Source organism: Tyto alba, unplaced genomic scaffold (assembly GCF_018691265.1).
Source record: "Tyto alba isolate M040663 unplaced genomic scaffold, T.alba_DEE_v4.0 Super-Scaffold_14, whole genome shotgun sequence".
NCBI lineage: Eukaryota > Metazoa > Chordata > Aves > Strigiformes > Tytonidae > Tyto > Tyto alba.
Genome location: NW_024881276.1, coordinates 32,498,795 through 32,512,322, shown reverse-complemented (window position 1 = coordinate 32,512,322; position 13,528 = coordinate 32,498,795). Strand labels below are relative to the sequence as shown.

At 45.3% G+C, this 13,528-nt stretch overlaps 1 protein-coding gene across 5 annotated transcripts in view; it reads right to left on the bottom strand.

Moving 5' to 3' along the window:
• CYYR1 (cysteine and tyrosine rich 1) overlaps positions 1-11,968 on the bottom strand; it is a 59,946-nt gene extending 47,978 nt beyond the window's left edge. The window contains exons 1-3 of one of the 5 annotated variants that reach the window (XM_042788733.1): positions 11,853-11,968; positions 11,129-11,230; positions 9,512-9,617 (exon numbers count right to left, since the gene is read on the bottom strand). In XM_042788733.1, coding sequence (XP_042644667.1) covers positions 9,512-9,617; positions 11,129-11,230; positions 11,853-11,949 — 305 coding nt within the window. In that variant the 5' untranslated portion in view covers positions 11,950-11,968. The remainder of the gene's footprint in view (positions 1-9,511; positions 9,618-11,128; positions 11,231-11,852) is intronic. The other 4 variants (XM_042788735.1, XM_042788734.1, XM_042788736.1 and 1 more) reach the window with 4 other exon arrangements.
• Between the last annotated feature and the right edge of the window lie 1,560 nt (positions 11,969-13,528).

The following is a 13,528-nucleotide window of genomic DNA, read 5'->3' as shown; positions in this document are numbered from 1 at the left end:
ATACCAGAAGAGGATCTCAACGCCGGCCAGTACTCCAGATGGTTTCAGTGGTGTAGGAAAAGGGCAAAGTAGAATTTCAGGAGAAGATGCATTGTAAGATAACAACTGTGCGTATACGTACACAGATATATATAGACACGTCTATATACACACACGCTTAATGTAGAAAGGATGATAGGCAGTAGCTGTAATCCCCTGCCCTCTCCTTGACAACCTTCCATATCTCTTCAGTTTATGTTACCTTACCCACAGTGTTGCAAACTGCTCCTGGGGGACTCTATCTTCTGAAGTGCAAGGCATCTGTTCGTGAAACAGGTGTCTCCCCTTCCATGGAGGGACATGCCACTCTCTAAGGCTAATGGCTCCCCTCCTGTCCCAAGTGATTATTTCTATTCTCTTACTTTTACTGGGGACAAGAAGGGAGCACCAGTGGTGAGGGGAGGGAAGGGAATGAAGGGGCACTGCTTACATCCAGGCCCTCTTTTACCCTGCTGTTGGAAAGAAAAAAAATCAAATGCACGGGCACAACAGGAATAAGCAGTACATAGTATCAGAGACTAAAACTGCAGTTAATGTGATAGCATAAACACACACATTCGGGACTGGATTTTATTTGTTATTCCTAGTTTACCAACACTGGTGCCCTATGGGCTGTTCAGCAGCTGGAAATAGCTACAAGGCAGCAGTACCGTAATTATACCCTCATTAGATCATCTTGACCACGGACTGTATGAGGGACTGGAGTAAAGACAGCCTGCACAGTCCCTTTACCCTTCAATTGTAGCATAGCAAGTCCACAAGGCACCTAAAAATAAGGTTCACTGCGTCTTGGCTGATGAACAGATGTTTCAACAATAGCTGTAGATCCTTAGTACCTCTTGTGCTTCTGCCAAACTGTACCACAGGCTTCAATAAAGAGAGAGAAGCTGGAACATTCAGCATTAAACCAAGCCTCCCTTGTGAGCAAAAGGAATAACTCCATTTAATGATAGCAGTAAAAATCTCTTATCTGTGTGGATGAGCCAACAGAGGGAGACATGATGATGAAACACCCCTGCCCAGTCTGTGGCATTAGTGCCTCTCCATCCCATACTAAATACTCATGTATGGAGTAAGTCCCAGGAGAAATCTTGTATTTTACAAAACTAATTCATTACAGGAAAGAAAAAGGAGGTTTTTATGATAGTGGAAGAGATTCTGAAAGTAAACATCACAACTTTTTTATTTTTTAAACAAGGAAAAATCACTGAGAAAACTTCATTGAATTTCCAGTTTATATGAACTGTGAAATTTCTATCTACTTGTGGTTATAAATCTCAAAGGAACTTGTGGCTGCCCTGTGAATTAATAGTTCATTTCCTTTAATTTTTAATAGCTCGCTCATATATGCCAAACTTTGTTTCTATCCCTTAAAGAGGCACATTAAGGTTAGAATCAGAGCTTATCTTTCTAGGACAATATTGTTCAAATATTGAATTAGCGCTACAGGTTTTATTTGGATTGGCTGCAATTACACTCTGTGCAGCATCAAATGGCCCTCTTGCACTGCTTCTGACCCAGAAGTATCTTCATCAATAACCTTGCTCTGACTTAGTGTGATATTACTTACTGCAGAATAACCAGTACAAAGCACAACATACTAATCCTCTGAGGATCCCGCGAGCTCAGTGAAATCTCAGAATTAGCTAATAAAACAGAAATTCTCCAACTGGGGCTATGGGAGGCACATACGCGTTGGATGTGCAGGGATTGGATGAGAGAGATGAGGTGGGATTTGTCCTATGTAATGTATCTAGTGACTCTGCAGGAGTGACCCACCTTATGAAGCAGCACTTGAACTGGGAGCAAAGGAGCATGAAGTGGCAGTGAAGGTGGAAGGTACTAGTGATAAAAAAAAAAAAAAAATCTTTTTTCTTCTTACACTTGGATTCAACAAGGTACTTCAGCTTACAACTTGTCCCATTAGAGCCAAGTGCGTGAAATCCCCACTGAAGTAATTAGTTCACTGATTTCAATAGGATGAGAACTCTATCCACTGCATTTACTCACTGCCTTGAAGTTACAAATTCATTTAATTACTTTGCTGAACTGGTGACTAGCAGACTACCTGAGTTCTCTTGAAAGCTTTGGATGTACAGATGATTGAACAAAGATACAAATTCTTACCAAATTCAGTGGTGGACTTGCAAAAGAGAAAAGTGTGTGAGGGGGTACAGAATAACAGATAGAAGGTAAAATTCTTATGAAGGAAGGACAGTCCTCTTGTGATCAACATAATCCCCAGGCTCAGTCTCTTACATCAGTCTTACTAAGTGTTAAGAAAACATTTATCTTTTACATGATCGAACCTTATGGGAAAATCCTACAGGCTTCCAAAACAGACCACTGCAAGTGATAAACACAAAATAATCTCTCCTTTTCACTGAAAAATCTTTTCAAAATAAACACTGCAGTATAAGCAAGCTAATTTCACTGAATTCCTTATGAATGTTTATTTTCCCCCCTTAGAGTTTTCTGTAAGCCACTGAGAGCATTTCAGTGATTTATACCTTAATGCTTCCATTTTCAGGCCAAATTTTAACAATCTTCCATATGATGAAAACCAGATGATTCACAGGGATGTCAACAGCTCAAGTTTTAGCACAAAACTACGCTAGCCTTTTTTCTTATGAACAACTGAACTTGCATGTTTACAAAGACTTCCAGTTTTCACTAAAAGAAGTATTCTAGTTCTCATGGCTACCTACTAAAACAAAAGCCCATAAATTCCCCAAAATGATCAAACAAACAAAAGAACCCAACCCCACTGGTCCCAAACATTTCAAATTAAACACCCAAGAAAACAAGATGTGGGAGACTTGAAGCAGAAGCTATCTTCTGAGAGTCACTGTTTGGCAGGCAAAACAGGTTTTTCCCATTTTGAGCTGCTTGTCACAACACAGGGTCAGAAATGAAAACACAAAGGGCTAAAGAAGAGGCGCCCTGTGTTTCAAGTCTGGTGCTGACAAGGGTTTCCTCTGTAGCCGTCGTCAAGAGCAGATACTGCTCTGGTCATAAATCTGATCGCACATTCTCTGCTAAAGGATATGAACTGGGACAATAGGCATGGAACAAAAAACAACTGGAAGTTCAAACACTTCGCAGAGGTCACATTTTGAATACCAGTTCTCTCTCCAGCAGATTTTGCAATGAAAACATGGTCCTAGATCTCCCTCTAAGCTGCGGTTAATCAACCCCCTGCACAGAGATAGCTGGATGACTCTTGCAGAGGCTTTCCCAGGCTGAAGCACAAATAGCATGCTTCCACAGGTATCCCAGATGTTGAAGAACAAGGATTAAAAAGCTGAACTGCTGTTCACCTCTTAGACAGAATGAAAGGGAAATGGTTTTAGCCTAATTATTAGTCTTGCCCTTACTGATAACACGTTCATAGCCAGACCCCAGCACTCAGCACCTCAGGCTCTGCTCCGCATGCCCATTCTGGAAGACTCTCCTGATCAGAAGCCAAAACTCAAGCCAAATGGAAAAAATGGTTATTGAACCAAGCCTTTGGTGCACCTCTGGCTTCGTATCAGAAGTCATAGAGCCAGAGGCATGAAATGGAAACTGCGAGGTATACTGCAGTTTTACCTATTGTCCCAAAGTCCTTCAATCATGGGAAATTTTTAACATTATGTTGATGAAGAGGAACACAATTTTATTTTAAGCAAAGTACCATACAACTGTAGTGCAGACATAGAACCATCCCCAACCCATATGCTGCTTCACATATTTACTGTGGGATGCCTGAAAGCATCTAATTTTAATTATTTGGTATCTACAGTGAATGCCAAGCTTCCTGATTTTAAATTTTTTTTTTTTTTTATTCACTATGAACTCCAGAGGCTACATCTCTATAGTCCTAACTCTTAAAATGTTAATTCTGTCTTTTGGTGCATTCCTCCTCCATATCCATCCTCCATCCCATATTCTCATATCAAGTGAATCAGCTTAAGGGACATTCTTCCTTTCATGAACAAAAATGGCATTCTCTGAGGTCAGCTGCTTTCCTCAAAAGTACTACTGGATATAAAGTACTTCACATCAACTGCCACAGTTAAGATACACTACACACAGCTTTTTCTTCAGTTTTGCAGGCTGAGACACACACATGATTTTTATGTGAAATGTATTCTCTGCCTCTTTTCCTCCTATTCTGTCTGCCTTCCTTCCTTCCTGGTGACATTGTGCAACCTCTAGCCCTAAAACAAAACACCCAAAAAACTCACCCCCTCCAACATATATTACATTTATGTAAATAACACCTGATACTTTGGTGGTCACTGAACAGGCTGTTGCTTCCTCATTACCTCTGGTAAGATTTTTCCACTTACTCTCCTGCAAATCACCATCCACTACCTGTAATGAGATCACAGTTCTCTAAAGTTTTTATTTACTTTTTCCTCCAGTTACTTTTGAAGCCCTTGGGATCACATATTTTGTTAAATTGCCTTAGAGTAAATCATCCTGAAGATATTTACCAAGAAACTTCATGCGCTTTGCAATGTAATGTAGCATTACTGCATCTCAGCTTTCTTCTTCTGCTTAAGCCAGTATTGCAGTTTATTGTCCCTAAAGACTTACTCAGGAAAACATGGACCAATTACCAGGGCTGAATACTTTTTACATGAGTTTTCTTAAATACTGTGGGCCAAATCTGTGTTTAAATCCCTTAATTTCCAATGAATATTCAAGTGGCCCAACAGTATTCATTTGAAAGAACAGCCAGATTATCTGTCCTCTTTGCTCCATTATTTACCTGGAATCTGGGATTATTTCACATCACAGCTGCTGGCTGTGAAGTGCTGTGGAAGCGCAAAGGCAGCATCCAGAACTACCCTTGACAGCATGCAACTACTGACCTCTCTGCCCAGAGAGCTCCCCTCAGCTCAAGTCACCTGTGGGCAATGAAAAACACAAGGCACAACTTGGTGGAAAAAACTAAACTGGAAATTAGCCCACAGAAAATCGAACAGCCACTGGGATAAGCATGAGGGCCAGACAACCTGGTGCCTCTCAGAAGCAAATACAAAGAGCACCATCAGAAACACACACTCAACACACATTTCTGCAGAAGAAACACCTTTTGTACCAACTCCTACCTCTGAGGAGCTCTGGGGTTTGAAGCTGGAGCTGAAGGCAATAACCAGATGTCTCCAACTCCTCTGAGTGACAGAAAGCAAAATGCTGCCTGTTGGTTAAGGAGATACTGTTGTGGGCAAACCTGGAGCATCTGTCATGGAGAAAACACGCTGCAGTCCTCGCAGCCTGGTAGCAAGCTGCAGAAGCAGATGCAGCACAGGGAAACTGATAAAAGGTCAGTCACAAATGATTTAATAACTTAGAAACTAGCTTCTGAGGAGGTGAGCAGTTTGAGTTTCTTGACTCAACAGGCTCGGAAGATGCTGAAGGCTGGGAAGGGTGCCTCCAAGCTTTCTTCTGGTGGGGAGAAGGTGGGCAGAAAGAAGAGTCTGAGCACTCAAGCATCTCTGTACCTTCTCCTTCATCCCACAGACACAGCTCTGTTGTGTTGCACAAGTCCAAACATAAATCTGTAATTTGCCTAAGAAAAAAAAAATTTTTAGAAGGGCCAACTATTAGGCACTAGATGCCATGCAAATAAACAGGAGGAAATGCATATGCATGAGAGGAAATAATGACATGCTGCAGCTACTGAAAACTAGTAGGAAGGGAAATATATCTGGAACATTAATGCTGTAACAGCTTGCTCTGAAAGAGTATCATGAAGGGGAGGGGGGGGGAGGAGGAAGGATGTGTTGTTTTACATTAGAGATGCTCATGGGATTATAGGTGACTCAGTCACAGACCCTGAACGTTTACAAATTATAAATGTAGTCCAACTAAAGATGGAGTTACTGAAACATCTCTTACAGGCCTTGAAATCCTGATACTAGAGTGGGCTGATAACCCTGCATCTGTTCTTCATGAGTGGAAAGAAAAACAGGCTAATCACAGATGCACACAGCCTGGAGGATGTTTGCTGAAAACCTAATCTGACTAAAGAAAAAAAATTCCCCAGTGTCCTGAAAAGATGATGATTTCTTAAAACAGAAAATTCTAAACCCCTACATGGAATATCTCAATGTTGAGTCTCATTTTAATGAATGAAGAGAGTTAATTAATCACCTAAAAGCTCCAAGCAATTTAAGTATCAATGATCATGATTTAGTCGCACTGACTTTGTTTTAAAATTGGTATATACATTATTGCCTGATGTTTATAGTCTGTTTGCACAACTGTTGGCATATGGGTCTAGAAAGACAAGAGTGAGAGGCATGAAACAAAACAGAGAATTGTTTAAAGAGACCTGCTGCACACCAAAATGCTTTTCTAAAACGGCAAGAGAGTTACACTTGTGAAAAAAAACATCCCAGCGAAGATAAAAGCGCAGAAACTTCAGAAAGACATGCAGGTTTATAAAGAATGGAAAGAGTAGAGAAGTCAGTGGTAAACAAATGAAGAAGCATAGGCAACCTCTAAAGAAGCAGAAGAGCCAATAAAACACTGAGGACTACTAATGGTGTTTAAGACAGTAAAAAGGCACTTCTGAAAGAACCCACGCAGATCAAGTCCGCTGTTTGGTGCAGACGGTAAGATCATAAATGATGACACAGGAAAATAAGGATATTTAAAAAACAGCATTACACAGACATATAGTTTGTTGGATTAGAAATGGTTCTTTGAAAGGTTCCAATACACAGCTGTTAACAGAAAGACATAAGCAGATAGGCTGCTAGTGGCCATTTCCAAATACCAGGCATGATGTCTTCTTCGAATGGAATTTCATTGGTTTGTCATTTGAGGGTGAGGCAACATGAAACTTCTGTGGGAAAAGCTTGCACATAAAAAAAAAAAAAGACCAATATAGTGCCAAATAATGAAAGGAGAAGGTTATTCTTACGGAGCATAAAGTCACAGTAACATCTTTTGCAATGCAACTAAATGTGAGGTAGTAACCCTAGCAAAGAACAGTTTGCAGACTTAAAGCGGCAGACATGCTTTGAAGACCGTGACTTAAGGACTTAGAGATGGAGCAAATTGCTAAATTCATTTATGTCTTCTGTGATCATCACAGATAGTTGCTTCAAAATAGGTACTCAAAAGAGAGATACAGGAAAAAATAATCCTAGCAAGGCTTCTGTCAAAAGCCCTGCTAGCCACACTTCAAGAAGGAAGTGAAAATACTAGAAGGAGCTCAAAGGAAGGCCAAAGAATTGACCCCTGAGCAGGGCAAAGCAAAACAAAGCAAATCTTACATGTGAGGCTGACAGAGTTCACTCAGCTCAGTGATAAGGTTGAGAGCTGTCATGATGACTATTTAGGGCCACATTTCAAACTCAGAGATAAGTTAAGAGCTGCCAGTAGGAATTTCAACCTTCGTTTCCCAGCAAAATTACCCAGCAATGTTAGTAAATTAACTATAGAACAGTTTACCAGGACAGATCGTGGACCCATTAAAGCCTGAAGTTTTCAGAATTACATTACACTTGTTTAAAGAAGTCATGCCCAAAACAGCTTTTAGGGAAAAAAAAAAAAAAAAAAATCTATGACTCAATCACGCAAAACGTCAGGTCAGAGGAGTATAATGATTCCTGACTGGTCTTTGAGTCTGTGAATTGGAGTACTTATCCATAAAAAATTAGAAGAATCAGATGTCTCCTTTGAGACACGTTGTGGCAAATGGCACTTGTAAGAGCCCCTCCAGTGTTCAAAACTATCCAGATACACACAAACTCTTCCATCCTGTCCAAGCCACTCACATTCAGCTCTAATTCAATAGCTGTTTACATTTGTTAAACAAACATACAGAAGACTAGCTGTCAACCTGGCGCTGAAGGAATGGTTTAAACATTTCAGCAGTCGCTCTAAAGAATCCCCTTGTTGATCCTTCCCAAAGCACAGCTCTGACTTTAGGCTAGACAAATGCCAATGATATTCACGTGGAAGTGGGAAATGAAATCCACTTGTTTTATGGGAAGCCTCCTTCTTATAATGTGATATCCTATGCTACTGTGTCCATCACTCCTAACCACGTGAGCTGGAATAAGGTATTCAGAAACAGCATCTCTATCCAAACATGTAAATGGAAAGGTAATTTTGGAATGAGAAAAGAAAAGAAAAAAAAAAAAAAAAAACATCAAAGCAGACATTGCCTAGGTGAGTGGGGGGAAAAAAAAAAAAAAATCACTTGTCATTCTCCAACAGTAATCAATTTTAAGTACATGCTTTTTCATTTCCAGCAGAATGAAAGATTCTGGTATTCTATCATCATTTTATTTACTTTAGCCTAGGAAGTGTCTGATCTGATTTAAAAACTGCAGATCAATTCTGTATTAAAATACCATCACTCTGCCTACTCCTTCAAAGTGCTATAAAATATGCCGAAGTGAACACTGGCATGTTCCCCAGGTACTGTGGCTCAAACAAAACCTGCAACATAGGAGTCTTTTTAGAAAAAGCAACTACCACCTTCCCACTCACTCTTCCCCAAGCACCAAGCAATCCGTATGACATACCTTTTCCTTTTCTGGTTTTAGTTAAGAATATAAACCAAAAATACGTCACAGACTGCATGCTAAAGGTCAAAGAAATTACTGGTGGTTTTGACGAAACAGAAGGTAAGATGTCCTATCCTGAAAAACAACATTTTATGTTTTTTTTAGGTTTGTCCTCACAAGTGAATGTAATACTTACGGGCTGTCACTTAAATTAAGCCCAGAGACTAGAGTCACGTCCACTAGCATACAAACTTCTCTTCTTCCTCACTGATGCAGGGCAAAACAGCTGCGCTGGAGCCCATGTTTTTAATCAACATTTTACTCCTGTATTTTTCTCCAGACAGAAAATATTCATAACCACCCCATTTCACCTGCTGTGGGTTTTTTAAGTACTGTGAAACATGCTATTTATATGTATTAAAGAGTCAGATTACTCTCACCTAGAATCTATTCAATAAATTCCACCAAAAGCCAAAGCACCATTTAACAAAACCAAACAAGTCAATAAAAAGGAGGGAAAAAAAAAGTACTCAAAGCAAGAAAAATCTTAAATCCAAATCATTTGAGTGGTTTTACTTAGGTATTGTAGCAAAGCACTTCAACCAAATCCACATAACTTCTGTTCACAGTCTTTTTCATCTGAAGAACTTGAAACAAAGTTCTCACCACCTCTAAAGCTTACTTCCACAAATTATATTGCTGTACACAAGCTAAGGACATAACCCTCAATTTTAGCAAGTCTCCTGGTATGCTTCAAAAATACATGCAACATGAGACTTTAGAGGAATACCAATGTTTGTTACCAGAAAGGAAAAAACAAAACCAAACCAAAAACAAAAAAACCCAAACCCTGCCACTGTTTATTTCCAAAACACAGTTTCCTGCAACCCAAGTTTACACCAAGTCCACGAACACAGCACATAATTTTTTTTCTAAAGCACAAATATACTTACGAAAGGACATTCCCAATGTAGGCATAATATGAACAGCAGTAGGGTGTAGTCCCATCACAACAGTAAGCTTTGCAGTCATTATCGCACTGAGCCAGACAATCTTCTGCTGAATCAAAATAACATTCATGCGGTCAAACAGCAGCAACGACAAAATGCTGTACAGCACAGCTTTAAAGAAAATGCAATCTAACAGTTTTATACAATCACAGGACTTCACTCGAGGCATGACCTGACCCTGTAATCCTAATGGCAACCCATTCACAGCCATTCTGCATTTCTGTAGGAAGTTCAGAGTTAAGTGCTTTGTGTACGGGTATTTTGTAGCTGGCCGTTATCAGTTCCTTCTTGTATTTAATCATTAAAATTAAAAAAAAAAAAAAAAAAAAAAGAGCAGATTGAAACATCAAGATGCCACAGATCACCTTTTTCCGTTCCGGCAAGGCATCCTGAAGGAAACCCGAGGCCGGGCTGCCTGTCTCGCTGAGCTGCAGGAGAGAAGAAAGCTGTCTGGGAACTGGCTACCTGCCCCTGTCCCGGCCCAGCCCACCCCCGGGGTGCGAATTAGCGCTGCCTGGGGCTCCCTCATCCCCCGCCAGCTGGCAGCGGGTGCCCTCCCCGGGCTCCGGCACCGGGGCCACGGCCGGCGAGGCGCCGCGGTGCCCGGCCCGGGGGCCAGCGGGGCCCTCTGCCCAGCTGCCAAAAACGGCCCTGCCCAGCCAGGGCCACAAACGTGTCCAGCGGCAAGCCTCTGCCCGACAGAGGAACAACGCGAATTGTGAAACAACAGAGCTCTTCGCAATTAAGAAGCATGGAAGAACACATACCCTTTTATTGCTGTGAGAAGCTATTTGAAAGCTGTCAACCTCTTGTGCTGTTGCGACTCAGGGGTCTCAAAGCCCTCACTCAGGTCCCCCCAGGTAAACACCACCATACGGTCTCTGTGTACTGCCACTGCACTGTAAAAATGTCCTCGGGAATCTCACGCTTCCCAGATCTCATCCCCAGCTCTCCTTCCCCACTGCCAGGACCTCAGCTGCAGCCTGGATGAACCCAAACGGGCTCCCCACCTCGCCCTGGGTGACCTCTTTGGTCTCTCACACACACACACACTGTCATGGCAGAGACCTGAAAACAAAGACGACAAACTATGCTTCTTCATTCCTGATACACTGTGGCTCCCGTTCCCCAGCCAGCAGATTATGCTAAGGCTTGTCCCCGCTTCTGCCTTTCACCCACGATGGCCCAACTTTCGGTGTGCCAGGATCGGGGCAATCCTACCTCACCTCCCCTGCCGCCACACCACGCTCCCGCCCCACCTCTGCCTGCAAGTTCCCACCTCGCACCGAGGTTCCTTTGCACACCGACCCTGTAGTGAAGGGCTCGTGCTGCTGATCCATCCCAAAACCTTAACCTTCCTCGTTAGATTTTAGGAGGTCAGCTCTCTGAAACTGCCCGTCGCGCCGTCTCTGCTTGAACACAAGCACCGAGCGAGGGGTGAGGGCCGGAGGGGGCTGTGCAACGCAGCACACGCGTTGGCTCATGCGGCTGGGCCCTAAACCTGTGCAATTAGCCCTGCATTAAAGAAACGCGCATGCAGAAGAAAGCAGAACGACTGACCCATCAGTCTGAAGACCAGCCCCATCAGCAAGTGAACCGGGGCAGCCGGAGGGATGGCGATCTCCAGATGGAGAGGAGAGGCCAGGACTGGCACGGGCCCTGCTGCGAAAGCACAACAATGGGGACCAGGGGTGTGACTGCCAGGCCCACGCGGAGGGTTCCCCACGCCAAGGCTTTTGCCCTGTTACCCTTGCACGGCTCCCCACACCAGCAGCTTCAGGGTTTTGCACCATTACCCGTTTCTGGCATGAGCGCTCGTGTCCCTGGCTCGGCCCCCAACGCACCCGGCAAGCAGAGTCAGCTACAGCGCCGGGGGCTCCCGCTCCCTCACTCACCAAACCCGCAGGTACCGCGGGGTGCCCTGGCCCCGGGCAGGGCCGGGGCTCCTCAGGGCGTCCCTCCCGAGGGGCGCGGGTGGAACCTCCTGCAGCCCGCGGGGGACCCGCACGCAGCGCAGCCTGCCCGACAGCGGTCCGCCGGGACACCCCAGCCAGCCTCCTCCGCCTCCGGCTGCCAAGTTCAGTCACCGGCAACACGGAAAAAGCCCCTCCGCCCGCGTTAAACCGCCGGGCCCTGCCACCCGCGGCGGCTGCCGGCGGGGGGCAGCGCGGGGGCCGCCGCCGGGCCCCGGCCCTCGCCGCCCTCCCAGCCCCGCTCGCCCCCGCTGCTGGCGGCTTCGCGCCTCCCCCCCTGCCCCACCACGCACCCGCCCGGCGCCGCTGACCTGCCAGGAGGAGGAGGAGGAGGAGGAGGACAGGGGGGAGCAGCACCCGCCCGGCGGGGCGCCCCTCGGCCCGGCCGCGCCGCCCCGCTGCCTCCATGCCGGCGGCGGGCGCGGAGCCGCCGACCGCCCCGTCGCGGCGCGGCGCGGAGGCGGGCCGGGGGCGGCGGCGGCGGCGGCGGGCCGGGGTGGGGAGGGAGGGGGGGAGAGAGGGCGGCGGTAGCGGGCGGCGCCGTCGGGGCCGGGCCGGGCCCGCTGCCCCCCCGCCGCGCCGGGGCCGCCCCCGGGCTGGCCCGGCGGCACCGTGGGTGGCGGCGGCGGGGCCGCTCCGTCGCGGCGCGGCCCCTCACGCTTCCCCGCTTCCCGCCGCCTTTGTCCGCCTCGGCCGGTCCGCGGGGGGAGCCCCGAAGGGGTGGGAAAGGCTGCCACCGTCCTCTTCCTCCTCCTCACTCTGCCTTGGTCGGACGCTGTATTCGAGGGGGGGGGGGGCGGGGGGGAGGTTCTGCTGGGATTAAAATCGTTATTGCTTGTACAGCGGGATTAAAACCCGTGATTTGTTTGTAAACACGAGGAGAATCGGTGCGCGGGACGGGGTGCGCTCTGGCACCAGTTTGGCCGCCGGCCGTAGCGGTGGGTGCAGTGACGGCCGGTCCCGGCTCCCCTGCTCGGCCGGCCGCTGCCGCGGGGGCCGCGGCGTGACCGTGCTGCCGGCTGAAAACCCCAAATGTGCCTGTCCATGCTGTTCTGTATTAAAGATTTTCCATGACCAGGCCAGAACCGGCGTCTGTCTTAAGTATTTTTCAAGAGTCGTTTTTGATAACTGTTTAAATGCTGCCATAATTAACTCCGTGCAAGAATTCCCACAGACTGGGCCCAGAGGCCAAAATACTCACCCTGTGGTCTCACAAAACAAAAGCGTTAGCTCTGACTGCATGAAGAGCTGCAAGTCAAGGAATGCCCTTTGAAAGGTTGAAGTATGCACACAAAAATGAGAAACATCCACAGGTGTTTCTGCTCGTAAAGGGCTTCCTGCTGCTGGCAGCTTAGAGGGGAAGGCCGACACAGAAACATACAATGAAATGTTTTTAAATGACTTAGCCATTCTACACTAACGACAACAAAACCCCAAACCACCCAGCCAAATCACTTGAAAGCTGGTTGTTTATCAATGCACAGCTGAGTGTTTGTTTTTTTTGTTGTTGTTTTGGTTGTTTTTTTTTTTTTTTTTTTTAATGCACGTCAGGACCTGACCATCGACAAAGAAAAACAACTTTTCATGTTTTTAACTACCCTGCAGTGCATGTCCCTTAGTTTATGCAGCAGCCTGAATTAAATGTATAAAAGGAAATTTCAGTTATATGTCAGCTGCTGAGAATAAAACTCGGACCAGGTGGGTAACTTACTTTCAAAGGAATTGCATCTGCTCCCTGTGTCTTCATCTGGTCACAGGCCACAGTTCGTCCCTGAACAAAAGCTTGAAAAAGTAATACACTTTTTCCAATAGATAGCATTGGTAGTAAAGGAAAAGAATTTATCAGATAAAGGAGGCTCATATCTGGTAGATAACTCCCAGAAACTCTGATATCTCCAGTTTTAATTTTAATTAATCATCTTTAATCACCATGCCAGCCTGTGTTAGAAAAGCCTTTTGTTGGCATTTATTTTCTGTTCTTTTATTT